At 55.3% G+C, this 19,432-nt stretch overlaps 1 protein-coding gene and 1 pseudogene across 2 annotated transcripts in view; both read right to left on the reverse strand.

Annotated features, from left to right (window-relative positions):
• The window catches only part of PADI2 (peptidyl arginine deiminase 2), a 42,950-nt gene extending 25,815 nt beyond the window's left edge, over positions 1–17,135 (reverse strand). Inside the window, exons 1-3 of one of the 2 annotated variants that reach the window (XM_059136646.1) lie at positions 16,925–17,135; positions 4,986–5,169; positions 3,954–4,026 (exon numbers count right to left, since the gene is read on the reverse strand). In XM_059136646.1, coding sequence (XP_058992629.1) covers positions 3,954–4,026; positions 4,986–5,169; positions 16,925–17,016 — 349 coding nt within the window. In that variant the 5' untranslated portion in view covers positions 17,017–17,135. Of the gene's footprint in view, positions 1–3,953; positions 4,027–4,985; positions 5,170–8,369; positions 8,461–16,924 lie in introns of those variants that run through there. The other variant, XM_059136647.1, reaches the window with a different exon arrangement.
• LOC131810686 (small nucleolar RNA SNORA72) lies at positions 9,250–9,340 on the reverse strand (annotated as a pseudogene).
• Positions 17,136–19,432: the final 2,297 nt, after the last annotated feature.

The following is a 19,432-nucleotide window of genomic DNA, read 5'->3' on the forward strand; positions in this document are numbered from 1 at the left end:
CAAGGCAGAGTGCCTCCCATCGCGTGTTCTCCTCTTAGTCACACCTGCAGAGACGACTTACCACTACCGCACAGACAGGGAGACTGAGGCATCCTTCAGGGAAATGCCCACAAAGTCTCCAGAGAGTGGAGAACCAGGCATCCCACTCAGGCCTCTGACTCCAGACCCCTGACCTTGGCCCGTTTCCTCTCCACTGACTCAGGCTGATCTCCACCTTGGGCTGTTTCTAAAAGCCAAGTCTACCTTCAAAAACCCAAGGCTTTTCCCCTTAAGGCATTCCCAGGGGAGCTGGCCACATCCCCACCCTGGCAGCCCTAGGACTTTGCTCTTTAGTTCAGGGTGGCAGCACACCATGGTTGTTGGTGGGTCCACGGACACAGTGGGTCACAGGAGAGAAATTAAAAAGCACTTAACTGTGTCTTACTTCATGATAAATTCCTTAAATTTAAAAATTTTGTCGATGTAGGGGTGCCCATATGACTTAGTCGGTTAAGCCTCTGCCTTCCACTCAGGTCATGATCCCAGGGTCCTGGGATCGAGCCTCACATTGGGCTCTAGGCTCAGCGGGGAGTCTGCTCCCCACCCCCTTCCCCCTGCTCCTTCTCTTTCTCTCAAAAAAATAAATAAAATCTCTCAAAAAAATTTAAAAAATAAAAATTTTATCGATGGAATATTTGCACAAAATGCAAAACAAAACAAAACAACCCACACACAAAACAAGCCAACTGCAAATAGCACCAAACACCTAAAAAATAGCAGTTTTCTGTCCATTCTATCCTCTCACCGGCCTTAGGAAATCTCCAGAATGCCAAGTCTTATGCTTATTGCTCTCCCTTGAGACAAGTTTTAACTTCAGACAAGTTTCACTGACTTCCTGTTACAAAATTCAGACATGACGTCATCAGGCTCTCTTATCACCCACCTCCCAACCGCCCAGGCTTTTCCCCTTCAACATTCCCTCCAATGTCGCATTTAACTAGATTTCCGCAGAGATGATCCTTGCAGGGACAGAGGACAGGGCCATCGTGACCCCCCCAGAGCTCTGCCGTCTTGAGATAGCTCTGTCTTCCCTGTAGGGGAGGGGGGTGAGGACAGCTGTTTCGGGGCATCTGGGCTCCAGACGACATTTCCCAGAGGCTCAGAATCCTACCTCAGCTCCCCAGAATAGCCCCAAGGGGTCAGGTGGCACCTGGGGTGTGGGGCAGATTTATGGGAAATGTCACTGGGATTGAGTTCAAGGTAGTCTGCCCTGAGAATCTAGACACCGAGGCTTCAGGCTTGACACAGAGGCATAAGCATTTTGGCAGGCTGCCGGACCCCAGCGGCAGGGGCAGGGGCAGGATGCCTGCCCTTCTTACGTAACTGGGCAGCACGGGGTGTGGTGGGGAAGCAGGACTTTCTCCCCCACAGCCAACTAGGGCAATCAGCCTAGGCTCTGGGGAGGGGGCACAAGAAATGAGGTCCTTAGGATGAGGCTAATAATTCTCAAGGCTCATGGCCTGCTCCTGTTGCCAGAACCACAGCCAAGACGGGGAGACCATTCTTCTGTCTCCCACCACCCCCTTCCCCCAGTCCCCTTCACAGGAAGGACTTTGCAACTCAGTCCTACCCAGAGTCTTGAAGGTGCCGTCAACGGGCTCAAAGCCTTGGTTTTACAGCTGGGAGAAAGTGAGGTCCCAAGGGGCGGGCTACTTGGTGAGGTCACACAGCATGGCCTTGGCAGGACTGGGAGCCAAGCCCAAGGGCCTGGTTTGGCCAAGGGCACCATGGGTTTGTTTCCAAGTCCCAGGAGGAAGACTGAGGGACAATAGGGTTCTTCAGCTTTGCCCCGGTGGAGGGAAAATGTGGCTCCTCCAAGCAGAAGGGCGAGAAGAACAAGTATTGACTGAGTGTCTGCCCAGGCCCCATGCTCGGATCTCCGTGAGCACTGTGCACAAGGGCACTGTGGGTCCCTCGGGGCAGGTGAGGAGTGTGGGGCTCAGGGCAGAGCTAGGGTTTGGTGGACTCTGATATATCCCTGGGGGGGAAGCCCCCCATCCCGGAACTTTTGGGGTATTCCTTGCCTCTGGGGTGCCCTCCCTAGGAAGGGGCAATGATTACTCAGGACTTGGGGCTCAGGGCCCCTGGGATAGATGCCTGAGAAGGACAAGACCCGGAGGGTCAGACAGAGCAGCGGGCCCTAAGGGGAACCGATTTCCCCCAGGGTCCCTGGTAGAACAGGAAACGTAAGTTCAGCGGGTGAGGTTTCCACAAGACTTTATTTCGGCAATCTAAGGGACTGTCTTCTATTCTGGAATGATTCCTCTGCCTACTTTTTAAGTGTGAAAAATGTTACAATGATGGTGATAGTTTTTGGCAAATTATTTTATTTATATTTATATAAATAAATATTCACATATTTTTTTCTTCTTGGCCAAGCACCAACAATGTCAGGCTTATTACTGGGGGCGGGGTGGGTGCTTTACTGGTCTGTGGAACCTGCTGTTCCCTCAAACACAAGCTCCCCAGTCCTTTGGATGAGAGGGGGGTCCGGTCCTGCCTCCTCACGGGGCACTGTTTTGCCATCTATCCTGTCTGCCTGGCTTGGGGGTAGACTCGCTCATGGTGGCGTCAGCCCTCTGGGACCACTGGCCACTGCCCTTCCTGCTTACATCCTAGGTGTCCCAATCTCTGTGGGATTAGGTTTCCTCAGGGCATGTCATCTGAGACGCTCAGGGGCCATGTGTGCATATGAGGACCCTCTTCCGGGGCCCCCCAAGGGTGTCCCGAGGAGCCCAGCCCCAGGCCGGGCACTCCCCCCGTGCAGAAAGAGGGTCAGGGTGACCAGTCAACAAAACCCACAGGGGAAGAAGCCGAGGGCGGAGGTACATTGCTGCTCCTCTGGTGGTTGGAGGAGGAGACGCTGAGTGGGAATTGGTTGTTTTGGGGGGAGGTTCTGAGTCCTCTTATCTATCCTGGCCATAGTTGGAAGAGAAGATTGAGACCATGACATTGAAGGACCGGAACTGGGCACACAGTCAGCAATCAAGAAAGCTCGGGTGTTTCTCCTTCTCCTCTTCGAAGCACCCAGCACCGTAGAGGACCCAGAGTAGGTTTTGAGTAAGTGCAAGACATTTTTGCAACTTTTAAAGCACTCCGCACACAGCGGGTTCTCGGCAGCTGGCAGTTCTCTCGCCCTGCCATGGGGCAGCTCGAGCAATGCTGAGTCAAGGCTGGACAGACAGAACGACCCCCTGACATGTCCTCCTGGCTTAATCATTATGTAATTAAGATGAAAAGGAAGATGTAAAAGCAACACCCCACCTGCAGAAGAGGGGAGTGTTGGAAGAAAACCACACTGCCTGAGCCCCGGAACCCGGGCTGTGCAGATGGGAAGAGCCCCGAGAGGGGTTCGTCCTGAGCCCCAGACCCAACCTGCCAGAGAGATGCTGTGTGACTTTGAACAAGTTCCCTAACCTCTCTGGGCCTCCCTGTCCTCCATGCCAAATGAAAGGCTTGTACTAGGTGAGTTAAGGAACCAGGCTGCCTCTCTGTGTTCCCAGGGCAGGATCTAGGGAGGGCAAGGGGGTAGCTGGGACTGTGAGGGACAGAGCAGACTGGCCATTTCCCTCACTAGGACGGACAAGCTCTTCTCCAGGCTGCAGGGGAGAGGCAGGGGAGGAACAGACTCTGCTCTTTTTTCTCAGTGGCCCACAGAGCCTGGGGTGGGGATGCTGACAAGGCGGGGCGAGGTGCCGGCAGACCAGGGTATGCCTCCTCCTGCAGGACATCCCTCACCCCAGGACAGAAGGGCCTGGGCACGTGTGGCATCACTTCTCAGGCCTGCATTATTCAGAGGAAGCTCCGAGTGTCAGGTCTGCAGCACCGGACTCAGGCCAAGTGCCGCTGAGAAGGGCAGCAGGGTCAGCCTCCCCGGGGAGCAAAGCACCCAGGCCGCAGTCATACCAACTTACCGATGGCTGTGAGGAAGAGCCCAGCCTGGTCAATGGGCATAGTCCCCTCCTCCTCATAGTAGTTGACAGTGACCTTGGCAGGGAGGGGGTGCATTGGGAGGGAGAGAAGAGCAGAGATCACAGATCACAGGCAGGAAAATCTGCGGTGACCCCTCTCCCTGACTCACCCCTCACAGCCTGTCAAGCCAATTCTGCCCAAACACACAAACCCTCTTCTCCAGGAAGCATTCCTGGGTTGGTGGGCTGCTTCTCTCAAATTCTCCAACAGATAGGGGGCTCCCCTCTTCTTAGAGGGCATTAGGGTACTGACTGCCTACCTATGAGTCCTGGTGCATTCTGCTGTCTACCTGCCCTCCCATATCTGCCATGGTATATGACTTGCTCCTGCTAAGCATCCAGGGGTAGGGCTGAGGAGTTTTCTTTAAATAATGCCCAGCGCCATCACTGCCATGGGGCGCATCGGAAGTCCATAACTACAGAACCCAGCGAAGAGACGTCAGGTCTCAGCTTTACCACTGGGCAAATTGCCCTACTGCATGGGCACTCAGCACCCCATTTAATACAGGAGGCGGCCAAGGACATTTGGGGCTGTAACTTCCAGTGATTCTAATATATCACTCAGCAGCCCACAGCCTTAACATTCCATGAAGCCATGTTCCACGGTCTGGCCCTGAGCCTCTGTGTCCAGTAGTCACCAGCCACAGGGGTATCCCATGGTCAATCTGATCTGAGATGTGTTCTAAGCGTGACACAGACTTAGTGTAAAAAAGAACATATGGCATCTCATGGATTTTTTTTTTAGAATATTAGCATCATGTCAAAATAATAATACGTGATCTATGGGGTTAAGGAAAACGTACTATAAAAATGGAGGCCGCCTGCCTCTTTCTGTTCTTTGAGAATGGATGCTAGGAACGGGACAGTGACAAGTGTGGCGCACGTTCTGTTCTGTCTGCGTTGGGTGACGCTGCTTGAGCCCCGCCCCTGGTTCCCGCTGCCCTCGCCCTTGGAGGACATCCTCAGCCTGGGTACCTTGTCACTGCTGGCCTCAGCGCTCGCCTGGCTCATGGTGACCCGCAGCGTGGTGCTGGGCGACAGAGGCCAGCGCTGTTTGCCGTTGGTCGCCACCTCCTCGGCCTGCCCGTCGCGCACCACCTCCACGCGCACGCGCTCGGAGTGCTTCAGGCTGAAGGTCCGGGCCTCGGCGGGGGCCGCGCTGTGGGGAGAGAGGGGAGGGGGTCATGGTGCGGGGAGGATCCCAGGGCAGGTGGGAGGAGGGGTTTCCAAAAAAGACTCCTGGGGGGGGGCGGGGCTGCAGCTCAACCCTGGGAGAGCCAGGTCTGGGGGACACCCAAGGACCCAGCTGCACCACAGTCACCCCGTAGTGGGGAGGGCACTGGGTAGCAATACAGAGCCCTGGGGGCAGACTTCTATCCACCCAGCCGGCATGTTCGGGGGCGGGCCTGGGGATCTGAATTCTTAACAGACTTCCTGGTGCTTCTGATGGGCCGCCATGTGGGGCCCTAAGGGTGTGGGTACTGAGGCTCAGACCAAGAAACGAATTTGCACCAAAGGCAGCGCCCACCCTCCGATCCAGGGTGTGAACTGCAGGCAGAGGAAGGGCACGAGGCAGGTGTCACAAGGCTGGGTTTGCCCAGGGGAGGAGCCTGGGACTTGGGTCCTCAAGGGGCAGCGATGGGCTGGCTCTGTCACACGGATCCCCCCCCCCCCCACAAGTTCCTCTCCCAGCTTGGAACTCCCTCCTCTAAGAGTCATTCCTAGGGGCTCTGGAGTGGTTTTTCTACAAATGGCTGATAGTTTTGGAATTCTTTTTTTTGTTTAACGATTTTATTTGTCAGAGAGAGAGAGAGCGAGCGAGCGCACAAGCAGGGGGAGCAGCAGGCAGAGGGAGAAGCAAGCTCCCCGCTGAGCAGGGAGCCTGATGTGGGGGCTCGATCTCAGGACCCTGCGATCATGATCCAAGCCCAAGGCAGAGGCTTAAAGGACTGAGCCACGCAGGCGTCCTAGTATCCTTGGAATTCTTGAAAAGCCATGAAGATTTCAGGGCAGGAAACGGACTAGTTTGATTCAGTTGCTGTAGGCATGTCTGTGTGCCCTCAAATTCAAATGCCAAAGTTCTTACCCCGCCTGATATGACTGCATTGGAAGAGAGGGCTTTCAGAAGATAGCCTTAAATGAAATCATGAGCGCGAGGTCCCCTCTGATCGGACTGGTCGCCTTTTAAGAAGGGGAAGAGAGATCATTTTCTCTCCCATGCTACAAGGATGCCTGTGTGAGCTCACAGCTGCCTGTGAGCCAGGAAGAGGTCCCACCCTAATAGGACCACAGGGGCCCCTGATCTCCGACTTCCAGCCTCCGGGACTGTGAGAAATTAATTTCTTTGTTTAAGCCACCCAGCCCGAGGTATTTGTTACTGCCTAAGACACTGGTTTAAGCGGAGGTGGCAGGAAGGACGGGTAGACTGGGAGAGGGAAGGTGCCCAGGGCAGACAATTTTGCTAAATCCATCCCCTGGTCTGAAGGTTCCCAGAGGCTGAAGAGGGCTCAGATGGATTTAGGAGGGATTCTCATTGGATTTGGGAATAAGACATAGGTACAAGTGTCTGCCTCAAAGCCACACGTGCTATTCGGAGGGCCGTGCCTTCCTGGGTTCCAGAATAGCCTTCCGCTATGTTTGGGCATCGGAATTATCCAGGGGTGCAGTCTAAATCTCTGGGTTTATTTGCTTGGTTTTTCTGTGGGTGTTGTTAAGGCTAGAGATTAGTAGATCCTTTCCCTGGAGAGTCTGACTGGCCGGGTGGAGGTTCAGCTGGACAGCTGTGGCCAGGGGTTGGAGAGGTTTCCACCAGTGGTTCTCCGAGCTCAGCAGTGTCCCCTGGAATGTTTTTTCTGCATGCAGATTGCCCGGCCCCTCCTCTGAGTTTCAGACTCAGCAGGTCTGCAGTGGGGCCTGAGAATTTGTGTTTCTACCATTTCTAGGAACGGTTGGTGATGCTGGTCCAGGGTTATACTCTGAGAACCACTGGTCTGGACATTCAGCCGTGTGGCCTGGTGGTGAGAGCCCTGGAGTGGCCGGGGCCATGAGTGTGAGTCACGCAGGGTCTCTCTGATGACCCAGGCTACTGACAGTGGCAGAGACCACTGGTCTTGGGTGGGCACCGCAGGAGAGTGGGGACCAGGGTCTGGCAGTCCACACCTGGGCCTGGGAGAGAAGCTTGAAACAGGGCCACCCTGTTTCTTGTCTATTTACCCCTTTTTACATTTCCCAGCTCCTCACGGGGCCACTGGGTTGCTCAGAGGCTGGACACCTGTCGGTAGTGGTTTGCCACCTTCTGTCTGCAAGGCACTTTGCCTCAGTTTCACCAAGTGTGACATGGGAGTGTGGCACCAGGTTGGCTGGTGGCTGGCATCTGGGCAGCACAGAGGGGGCAAGCCCTGGGCAAAGGGGTGAGGAGGGAGGCAGGGAAAAGCTGGGGATCTCTTGGCTGTGTCCCCACTCTCCATTAAGTAGAGCCACTGATGTCACCTGGTTTCACAGATTGGGTTTCTGCATACAGTTCTATTTAGGAAAAAGAATGCTTTCTAAACTCACAGACAGGATGCGTTTTAGGACGGGACACTGACCATAGCTGCTTTAAGTGATGCCTCCTGCCTCCTTCCTTCCTCTGGGCTGGTGAGAAGCTGCAGGAGACCCGAGAGGCTCCAGGGGTTAGTGCCTGGGCCCCACACCCTTCTACCCCAGCACCAGCCCTGCTCTGAGCTGAGCAAACAGCTATTCTTGGAGAGGCTCTGGCAGAAGCAACAAAGGCAACCATTATCCTCTACAGAGCCTGCTGGCTGCCTCCCTCCCCAGGAAGAACGGCTCAGAACTCATCCCCCAGAAACCCGAGAACCCGGGGCTAGGGGGTAGCTCAGTGGTCCCAGGGGGCTGCAGGGAGGGGCCCAGGATGGTAATGAGGGAGAGAATGAGGGTATTGATGGTGGCCAGGACCTGGCTCCAGCTTATGGGATGGAGGCTAAAGGTAGCGTGCCTGGGACAGGCTGCCAGTCCCCAGAACACAACCGTTCCGCCGACCACTGCACCCCAGTGCCCTGGACAAGGCCACACCCTCCATATATTCTTTGGTGGGAATAAATGAATGATTGACCCCACCCTTCTTGGTTTCCCAAACTGTATCACAGAGGGATTAAAAAAATGAAATCAGGCAACTTGTCTGCTTGAAAATATTCAGTGGCTCCTCGATAGCAGACAATACAGTAAAAGATGGGACCCAACCAGTGACATTCCGTCCCTGGGTCTCAGCATGACTCTCCAGCCTCTGCAGCCTGCACTATCCCAGGCAACTATCATTCCTTCTACCCTTCCTTTCCCTGACTTCTCTGCCAGACGACTCACCATCCCTCCTTAAAGACCCAGCTCAATCCATTTGTCTCCATCCGTGTTTTTTCCCCTTGTAGGTCCTTGAAGGTGGGGGTTGTCTCTTTTTCCTGTTTTAGCCCCTGGCCCAGTCCAGGCTCACCGTAAATCTAGGTGTTTCCTGCGGGAAGGACTGGAAGAACAGGGCTTGCTTATGTGGTCACTCAACCTGCATTGGCTGAGCACTTCCTAAGTGCCAGACACAGTTCTCGGTGCTGGGGGGCAGATCAGCAAAAGAGAACAGGTTCCCTGGACCCATGGAATACATGTTCTAGTGGAAGAGAAGAACTTTCTGTGGGTTACCCAGCTGACGATGTGGTTTTGGGGGTGAGAATGGCTCTAACATAGAAGCATGGGGTGCCATGAAGCCCTGGCCTGCAGGTCAAGGAGGGCTTCCTGGAAGAAGTGGCATTGGAGCTGGGGTCTAACTCTATACTCTGAAGGACAGCAAGAATTCACTAGACCAGCGGATCTTAAATTTGGAGCATGCATCAGCATTATCGGAAGGGTCTGTTAAAATGCAGGTTGTTGGACCATCCTGTCTCTGACTCAGCTGATCCAGGGTGGGGACCCGGGAAACGAGGTTTACCTTTCTTTTTCTCCCCCAAATTTGCAGAAGAACAATTGACAAATATAATTATATATATTTAAAGTGTCCAACATGATGACTTGCTGTACATATACATCATGGAAAGAAACTGCATTTCTTTTCCCAGTTTTATAATTCATTTAACGGCAAATGAACAACAGTCATCTTCAAAAGCTATGATGCTGAATGTACTATCATTTCTTGAGGTTGATCAGATCCCTAGAATCCCAGGCACTTCCCACAGAAGAGGCAGTATATAAATCAGACTTGGTTTATCACCAGCATTTATCAAACCAGACCTGGGGAAGGACCAAGCCTGGCCACTTAGGCATGGTCTTAACATCGCAACTTCAGACTGCGTTTCTAACAAGTCCCCAACTGCTGCTACGGCTGCTGGTCCAGGGACCACAGTTTAAGAACCAGTGAACTGGACAAAGGGAGGAGGAAGAGGAGCAATTTCTAGGCGGCATAGACCACCTGGGTGGGGGCCAAGGTAGATCTTAGCACAGTGTGTTGGAGGGACTGGAGGAAGATCACTGTGGCTGCAGTTTGGAGGGTGGAGGGAGGGGTGGCCGGTCAGGGGAGAGGACCTAACTTGTGGTGGTGAGCTGGCCTTCCCCACTGAGGGCACCGGAGGCTTCTGGGGGCGGGGGTTATGACTGATCTTGCCCCGAGGTGCAGAGTGGGGAAAGCATTTCAGGAAAGCAACGCTGGAAGAGGGGGACTCCGGCGACCCCACAGCTGTCTGGGTGAGTCAGGATGGTGGTGTGGGACAAAGTGGTAGCTGGGGAAATGGAGAGAAATGGCTGGTAAACAAAGGAACTTTGAGCAAGATTGGAACGCGGTGTTGGACGTGGGAGAGGGTTGCTTCCTGAGCCCAGCCCGGGGAAATAGGCTTTGTGGTCTAACAGCTGCTCAGCCCTACGTAGGGCCTCTGGGGAGCCAGTCAGCCTCTCTGGTCTTCATTCACTCGGTGGGGAGGTTACTGGTTTGGCCTTGCAGGCCTGGGGTGCCCACTCAGCCCCAGGCTGGAGGGTGTGATGTGCCTGCTTCTGGCTGGCGTCTGGCCCTCCCAGCTTTTCCACCTGTCCTGGGTCTCGTTAACACCCGCCAGGGATCACCACCCCCCCACTCCCTCCCGCTCCAGCGAACCTGGCTCCTGGCGCTGCGGGTGTGACATCCTGCCCTCCGGTCTTTGCAGGAGTCTGAGGGGTTCGCAGGTGCCAACCCGGCACGCAAGCCCAGGGTGAGCACCCTCAAGGACGCGGATGAGAGGAGGAAGGTGAAGCCTCAGCTTGGCATGACTGGAGGTCTGGAGCCCCGTGGGTGGCTGCCCTGAAAAGGCCTTGCCTTCAGCAAGTCCCCTTCTCTGTCTGGTGACCTCGGCCGCCTTTCTCCCTGGACACTGGTGCTTTTAGCTGGCCCCTCTCCTTAGGGCAGAAACAATCAAATCTGGAATCACTCCCTTTCCAGACAGCTTCAAAAACTCCCCACTGCCTATATAACAAAGCCCAACACCTGAGCCTCACAGTCAAAGCCCTGGTTTGAGCTCATACACTCTCCACCCTTGCACTGTAGGCCACTGAGTCTATGCCCTTTCTGCCTTTCTGTCTGCATGTGTCCCAACAGTCCTGCCAGGCACCGTTGCTCCTGCGTGGTATGTCCTGGTCACCCTGTGAACCCCTGTCCATCCTTCAGCTTGGTTGCTGCCTCCTCCAGGAAGTCTTCCCTGATTTCATCTGCCAGGAGTCCTCCCTCCCTCCCCACTTTGTTGATGCTTTAAACAGCACCTCATGCAAATGTTGTTCAACTTTTCTCTCCTGTGAATGTTATGGATGCTTGGAGGCCAAAGCTCATCACTGGTTTAATAATATTACAATAATCCCAGTACTAATTCACGATAATGACTTACTGAGTGTTTATCATGCACCAGGCACTGGTCTAAGCCCTTGGCCCATGTGATCTCTCTTCGCCCATCCTTTTGAAACCCCAAGAGGTCTGTGTCAGTATCATCCATTTTCACAGATGAGCGTGTCCAGACCTGCAGAGTGTGACCACTGGATCTGAGTCTCCGGGACAGTAACGGCCAAGTGCGAGGTAAACTCAAGCTCCATGAACCCCTGGCCTGGCTGCTCCCTTCCCGGGGGGAGGTCCAGAGGTTACAGTCTTCCCTAAAGGTCCTTTAGATGGGGATGGGGAATCCTGGGCCTGGCTCAGGAGAGGAGCAAATGGGAAGCCCGAAGGAACCTCTAGAGACCCCTACTTATTTTGAAGGTGGGGTCTGAGGCCCAGAAAAGGGACACCGAAGGCTTGGGCATGTGACCTAGATAGGCAGACTTGGGCCAGTCAAAGCCCCTGGCCATGGAGCCTGACAGGGCTAGGCAGGCAGAGCTGCCTCTGAAAACTGGCCTCCCCCTAATTCCCCCATCTAACAGGTGTCCCTGTCCAGCTGGGGGGTTGACACAGTGGTGAGCTCCTGCCACTCTGCTCCCAACCTGATGGCGGGTCCCGTGGACAAGAAGGGAAGCCTCTGCGGGACCCCAGTTGTGTCTGGGGCTGTGGGCTGCACACGCAGGGTACCAGGTCCTCCTTAGAACCCTGCCTCCCCCCGAGGAACTAGCCTGAAACCAGAGCTGCAAAACAGCTCCTGGCAAGACCTCCTTTTTAGGGTTGAGAGTGCTGGGTGCTGTTCTAATTTATGAGGCCACCTGATCTGGCCTGATTCCTTAGGAGCAAGTGCTGCTCTGGCCAAGCTCGGCCACATGCCCTTGACCTTCCACTGGCCAGTCCAACAGCGTTCATCCCTTGAGGCTGGGGGTGGGGAGCTCAGCCCAGTGACGGGCCGATCTACATGCATCACTGGCCACATCCATCCATTCATTTACTCAGTGAAGGAGGCCTTCACTGATGTGAGGGCTGGAGGTACAGGGGAGTAAGGAAGGCAGGGTGGAGGGGAAACACCCCACACATAAGTCCTTAGAAGGCAGCCAGGCAGAGTAGTCTGGGGCTGGGGTGAGGCAGTGCCATCATTTACCTGCTGTGCCAACTTGGACAAATGTTCCTTATCTCAGTTTCCCCAACCAAGGGGGTCAGCAACCGTAGCTAACTCCTAAAATTGTTGTGAGGTTTAAACACATGTAAATTATTAAATACATGTGAGATGAGTATGGAAGGTGTTAGGAAGGCAGTCTGATACAGAATATGTGCTCAATAAATGTTATCCAGTAATATGAAGTAAATAAGATCTGCCGGTAGAAAAATGGCATGGAGGCAGAGAATGCTTGAGGCTTGAGATAGTGTGTCATGAAATGAGGGTAATGAAGAATGCTTCTCAGAGGAGGTGATGTGTGAGCTAAGCCTTGGTGGATGAAGTGTCAGGCTTGCAGAGGTTTGGGGAATAGTACTCCAGGCAGCGGGAACAGCACGTACAAAGGTCCTGTGGCACAAATGAGCTTAGTGTGGTCAAGAGCTAATAGCATCCACAAAAATAACGTGGCCAGAGTAGAATGTGTGTAGGGTAGTTGGCAGGAGATGGGATCTGTGAGGCAGGGCCTGGCACTCTCAGGGATGGGGACACCATGGCACCCCAGTTCTCTAATGCTTCTAACTGGATCACAGACCCCCGATCCTTGGCTTTTGTCCTAAGGATACTTTCTAAAACACTCACACCAACCAAGAAACAAGAAGGAAGTCTAAGAAGGGTCAAGGGAGTGAGATGGTGAATTTTGATTCTCCAGGCTCTTCCCCAAGGTGGGGTACATCTCTGTACCCCTCTCTGTTTCCCCAGCATTTTACTGTGCTCACGTCTCTTGCCCTGGTACCCTTGGCCAGCTTCTGCCTTGGGGTATCCCACGGGAGGGGGCGGGGGAATCACTCCCACCCCCCATCTCTTCCTGATGTCAGCTGTAATTAGGAGAATGCTCCACAGAGGCAAGAGACCATTGTTAAGGTCATCTGTGTCCTAAAGCTTCTGCAGGCTTTAGGAAACAGATCCTGACCTTTCTCCACCAGAGAGAAGGGTATGCCTCTGACTCCCCTGGACAGATACATAGATCAAGGGAGGGAGAGGAGGAGCTGTCTACACAGCCCGGTTTGTGGGTCAGTGGGACAATCAGGCACAGTGTGATCACCCTCGTTACCCGACTCCAAGGCTGCCCTTTCTCTGATCCCTCCCGGCTCTGGGGGTGTCTCCTCACGGAAACCAGAGGTAAGCGGGGAGGTTGAAATCAACATGGAGAAGCCATTCTCTCTCTGCTCTCTCCAGCTGCAAGCCTGAAGCAGAGGGGAACCGGGGCCAGCCCCAGTGAGGAAGCATCTGGCAAGTCAAGGGACTGTCGGGGGAGATGGTGTGGGCAAGGCGTACACGTACCAGATCGAAGAGAAGATGCTTAGGATGGAGAGAAGGAAACAGCAAGTACCTTTAACAACTGCAAAGTAAATCTCTAGGGAAAAAACCGACTTCCTTTTTCTGTGCATTTATTTACTTATAGCTCACTAGAAACCAGCACACAGAAAGTGCCTGGGTCAGGACATCTACCCCCAGGGGCCAGTGTGGCTGGGAGAGGGTGGGTCAACCACAGGGTCTGCTGAGGACCCCCCCCGTGTGGCCTCCTCACCCACAGCTGTGGCCCCCACTGTGTGTCTGTAGGAAAGGGGGGGCCATGCATGCATCTCAGGAAAGGGGGCCTGAGCCCCTGGGAAGAAGGGGTGGGTGTTGAGACCTGTTCACTCACTTTTGTCACTCGGGAAGTGAGGGGTCCAAACACACTCCCTTACTAGCTGGGCCCAGGGTCCACAAGGTCTTGTCCCTTGATGTCTCCTTGGAGGCCCTGGGCGGAGGGGGAGGACTCATGTGGGATATAGAGTCAGAACCTGTATCTGGGTCCAGAAGGGCTCTGTAGGAAGTGCAGGGTCAAAAGGGGGTGGGTGGAGGGTCTTGAGGTATTCTGGAGGGAGGAAGAAACGCTGGCTGGGAGGGTCACCCAGTTCAACTTGCTAGTTTAAAAGTCACACAGAATACAGTGGAGGGTAAGAGCACAGGTTCTGAGTCAGACAGAGCCGGACCCGAATCCCGTCTGACATCAGGCGACTGGCCTCACGTCTCTGAGCCTTGCTTCCTCATCTAGAAAATGAGATGATCTCAGCCTGACCCCCAAGGTCCGTGGTGAGGAAGAGACAAGAGAATGCATTTGGTTTCCAAGTGCTCACTAAAATCCCCGCTATTATTAAAATGGACCCTAGTCCTTATCACCACAGATACTAGGAGTGGCAGGAGGAGTAACAGCCCATCTCCTTCGTTCTGAAAGAGGCTTCCACTCAACCAGTGGTTCGCAGCTGGAGGTGTTTTTGTCCTCCTGCTGGGGGCTGCTGCCATTATCTGGAGACATTTTAGGTCGTCACAGCAACAGGGGACTTACTACAGGCGTCTAGAGTTTAGAAGTCAGGGGTGTCACTGAACATTGCACAGGACAGCCCCCCGCAACAAACAATTATCTGGCTCCAAATGCACTAGTGTTGAGGGTTGGAACCCCAGCCTGGACTGTTCAGGATGGTGGCAACCAGGCACCTGTGTCTACTGAGCGCCCACGATTCAGTGTGTCTGTACCAAGACGAGCCCTAAGTATAAAACACATATTGGGGGTGCCTGGGTGGCTCAGTGGGTTAAAGCCTCTGCCTTCGGCTCAGGTCATGATCCCAGGGTCCTGGGATCGAGCCCCGCATCAGGCTCTCTGCTCCACAGGGCTCTGCTTCCTCCTCTCTCCGCCTGCCTCTCTGCCTACTTGTGATCTCTGTCTGTCAAATAAATAAATAAATAAATCTTAAAAAAAAAGTAAAACGCACGTTGAATTTCAAAGACTTAGTATGAAAAAGACAATGTAAACTATCTCCTTAATCATTTAAAACTGATTAGATGTTGAGTGCTAGTATTTTGGATCTCTTGGGTTAAATAAAATATACTATGAAAATTAATTTTGCCTCTTTATTGGAATCCTAAAAATTGTGGGTGATAGGAAATTAACGTACACCTGCGGCTCTCTTTGTAGCTGGCGTGCTATTTCTGCTGGACCGTGCTGGTCTAGACCAAGCTTCTACTCTGGGCGGGGGGGGGGGGGGGTCTTAAGCGAAGGGCAGCTGGAGGACGAGGGTCATCGTGGCAATGGGGGCTTTCTTGGGAAAGGACAAAGGGGATCATCACACCTCTGCCTCCTGCCAGAGGGAGGATGGTGGGTCCACCCCTCCCCCACACACTTCCCTACTGGGGCTGGGCCTCTCTCTTCCAGGACAGGGGAGGGCAGGAGGCCTAAGGATGACCCCCCTCCCTCTCCCCATCCCCCCACCAGAGCCACCATGCCAGCCTTTCAGGCTGCAGCGAAAGTGCTCCAGTGAACAAACAGGCGGGTATAGGGACAGCTGAGGCTTAGAGACCTGAGTGCCTTGGCTCCCCGCCCGCTCCCTGGCAGTGCCTGGTTTAGGATTGGGGGTGGGGAACAGAGGGGAGCCCTTCCAGGCCACCGAGGCCTGGGCCACAGTCCTCTGCTGTATTTTGACCCTCAGAAACCACCTTGAAGTTTCCATGTGCACAACTGAGGCCAGAGGCCGATGAGCAGAGAGGGTGTGCCTTGTCTGCATGGTGATGGGACCCTCTGTCCTCACAGGAGGAGGCTGGGGTCCTAATGGTATCAGCGTGGCCAGAGCCTAATGAAGGGGTGGCAGGAGACTGACTGGGCAGGGCTGCCAGGGCCACCGCAGGTGACCGAGAATGGGCTGGGGAGGGGGGTGGGGAGATGCAGGGCTGGGATTTGGTGAAGATCCCAGGGAGGCGGGTACTCCGGATGGCGGAATGATTTGGGGAAAATGAGACACATCGGCAGCTCCAGATCAGCTCAAGGAACAGAGAGGTTAGGGGACCCGCCCAAGGTTATCATCTTGGGGTCCTACCTTAGAGTCCCGCATGGTCCCTCCTGTCAGCGCTTGCCCGTCCCACTCTAGCCATGCTTACAGGAGAGGGCTGCTCTGGTAAAATGCTCACGGAATGATCCTGCCAGGGTTCCCCCTCCACCCTTTTGCACACACCAGCCACACCTTCGCAAGGGTGACCCACAGAATACAGGAGGGGGACCATGGGGTCCCCCTGTTTCCTGGGGGCTGGGGGAAGTGGGGAGGGTCATGACCTCAATTTCCCCACCCTATCTCCTGCTATTTCAGAAACCCTGTATCCCGCCAAAATTTGCGGGCCAGAGAGGAGGGGGAGGGAACAGGGTGCAGCCAGGGACGCTCTTCTTCCAAAGGCCCTTCCTCTGCACCCTGCAGCCTGGCAGAACCAAGTCCTCCCCAACTCCAGCGTGAAGTCAGGGGAAGGCATTCAGGGACATGGAGCTCACAGCCAGTGCCTGGGGACAGGCAACCACCAGCAGCCCCCACAGGGCGAAATTGGAGCCTGAGTAACCCCCAGGGCCAGATTCCGCCCCAGGGCAGCTCTCCTCTGGCCTGGCCCTGGCCGTACCCCCCTCCCCGCAGCAGATCCTGGAGGAAGCTCAGCTGCTTTGAGGTGGGTGGTGAGTCAGAAGGGTCTGAGAGGAAGGGGAGAGCCTAGGAGGGAGAAGGGAGGTGCTGAGGGGAGAGCGAGGGGAAAGACTAGGGGTCTCCCGGTTTGTTCTGGGTGAGGGGCTGCAGACGGTCAGACCATGGGAAGACTGGGGTCCAGGGGAGGGGGTCTGTGTTAGGGTGTGTGAGAGGATGTCAAGATTTCGGGGAGGCTGTCGGTTTGGGGGCAGTCGGTCTTCCGGGCGAGTTTCTTAGGATTTCTGGATACAAGGGCCTCAAGATGAGCAGCAACTCGCGCTGGACGAAGTCCGTCGCGTCCCCACATCCGAGGAGGGGCTCGGGGTTTCTGGGATGGGCGGGGGGTAGGGGTGTCTCCAGCGGTCGCGGGGGCCCCACTCACCTGTAGACATCGGTCCAGAGGTAAGTGCCCAGCACGTACACCGCCTCCACGCGGCTCCCGTACTGCAGCCGCACGGTCCGCTCGCGCAGCATCTTCCCACAGTGCCGGTCCTCGCTCGTCCAGGTCGCGTCGGCCCGGAGCACCTGCCGGAGCACCTGCCGCAGGTGAGCCCACTCCAGCTGCCGGCGGTCTGGCTGCGCGCTCGCCTCTATTTATGGCCGGTGGGCGGGGCGGCCGCTCGGCCTCCGCTTCGCAGCAGAGGGCGGGCCCGTCCGTCAAGCGTGGCCACGCCCCCACCCTTCCCGCAGCTCCCCCCACCTCCGCGCCATCGCCCGCGCACTCGCGTTCCCCATCCCCGGGTCTGTAATCGGGGTGAAGCCGGCGGTTGCCCATTTCCTCCTTTCCACGGCTGGTTTACTGACTCCGTATACTTTCAGGGGGCCCCCAGCTACCGGGCGCCAGGACGCAGGGCCGGGCTCCCCTCCCGGCGCCCCCAGTTTTTCAGGGCAGATAATGCAGCCGTGGAGCTGTTACAGGGGCGAGGACAGGAAGTGGTGGTGGCCCAGAGGGAGTGGGTGCCCTCACCGGGCTTGGGGTCCGGACCTGAGCTTTCCTAAAGGAGGCGTTTGCAGACTAAGGGAAAGGGAGGAGAGGCAGTGTCCGGAGGAAAGCCAGGAAGCCAGAGACAAGCTGACGTCCCCATCCACCCACTACGGTGAGGGAGAACAGGGAGCAATTGGCAGGGGAACCCAGCAGCCTACAGAGTCAGAACACCAAGCCAAGGCATCGCTGGCTGGGTGTGCAGTGGGAGCCTCAGGGTGACTTCTTCAGCGAGGAGGGGTCAGAGTGGATGCAGGTTACAAGAAGGAGGGGAGTAGGCTGGAGGGGGTTCTTGTTTGAGAAGGGGGCAGGGTTGCTGGGGGAATGGAGCCCTGGGATAGGGTGCCCCTGAATGAGCGGGTGGGGGCTGACCAGTGCCCAGAGCTGAGGCACACCCTGCCTTTGACCCCAGCAGCCTTCTTGAGATGGCCCAGACTAAGAGATGAAGAGCCCCGCTGCTCACGGGCAGCCAGGATCTGGGAGGAATGTGGGTGGACAAAGGGGAAGGTCTGAGTTGGGCTGGGGAGGGGGGCATCTGCCCCAAAAGGCTCACTGAGCCAGAGAGACCCTGGTAACTTTTGATGGGAGTGAGACTCAGGAGACGGCTGGAGGGCAGCTACCCGCCAAAGAGGAGAAAGCTTGTGCACCTGGGAGCTGACTTGGAGGGTCCCCTGAGGGGGGGTTCTCGTCTGAGCACCCCTCTCCCAGAATTGTTTTTGAGTCCCTACTATGTGGCAGATCCAGGGCCTATGCCAGGGTGCCCCCTTCCTGGGGATCATGAAGCATGGCAACCTCATCTCACCCGCCCAGAAACTAGGGCCCTGGAGCTGGGGGGAGGAATGCCGCACCCCCACTGGGGCCCTGGCAGGTCACCACTGGAGCAGGAGAGTGATGATGTCAGGCAAGGGGTGGTGATTGCCAGGAGAGAAGGAATGACAGCGGGTCCTTAATGCATTCTTCTCGCATGCCGGGCGCTGTCCCAGCGGCACTTTTCATGTATTAGAATTAGATCATTGTACCCTCCCCATAACCCCGCCACTTTCCCGATGAAGAAAGGAAGCTGCACAAATGTTAAGGAATTTGCCCTCTGTTAGGGCCAATTTAATGTTAAAACCTGTTTAACTATTAGGGCCTGCTTAGCCAGAGCAACTCCATATTGCCTAGGTAGCCATATTGTTAACATCCACGGACTTCATTCTGGGAATAAACGCCCCAGTAGTTTCTGGTATCGTCTGGGTATCAATTCCGGGAGTAAACGCCTTGACAATAGAAGCCACATACCTTGGGTCTGCGGTGATGCCCTATAAGACCAGCCTGTGAGATCGGGAGGGGGGTCGCTCTCTTCGGAGGCAGCCCTGGCGGGTCAGTCTGACGTCTAATGCTTGGTATAGAATAAGGCTTTGCATAACTTTCACTTTGTCTCAGTCTCGTTCCTTTGATAACAGACCCCAACACCCTCCACCTCCCAGCTCCCAAGAGGGGCAGAGCCAATGTAGGGACTTGTGTGGCCATGGGGGAAGGGGTTGGGGGACAGAGCAGGTCAGGGCAGAGATGGAATGCTGTCTCTTGATTGGTAGATGAAGAAACCCAAGTTCTAGTTCCTTTGTGGGGTCCGCATCATGAAGCCCTGGACAATTCACCCTGCCCTTTGGGGGCCTGTGAACGACTCAGCTCTCGCATAGGTGTGAGGATGGAATTAAATGAGACAAGGTGTGGGAAACACGAGCACAGAGCCTGGTACAAAGCAAGCAGTCAAGAGATGAAACTCCTCGTCCTTCAAAAATCCAACCTGGACCCAGTGGACCCACATTCAGGTTCCTACCCCTGGCTCAGGGCCTGCAGTTGGGTCACGGCACTGGTCGGTGTGAGGGGAGCCTCCTGGTGCCCAAGGGTTTAAAATAGCTGAAG

Source organism: Mustela lutreola, chromosome 10 (assembly GCF_030435805.1).
Source record: "Mustela lutreola isolate mMusLut2 chromosome 10, mMusLut2.pri, whole genome shotgun sequence".
NCBI classification, from domain to species: Eukaryota; Metazoa; Chordata; class Mammalia; order Carnivora; family Mustelidae; genus Mustela; species Mustela lutreola.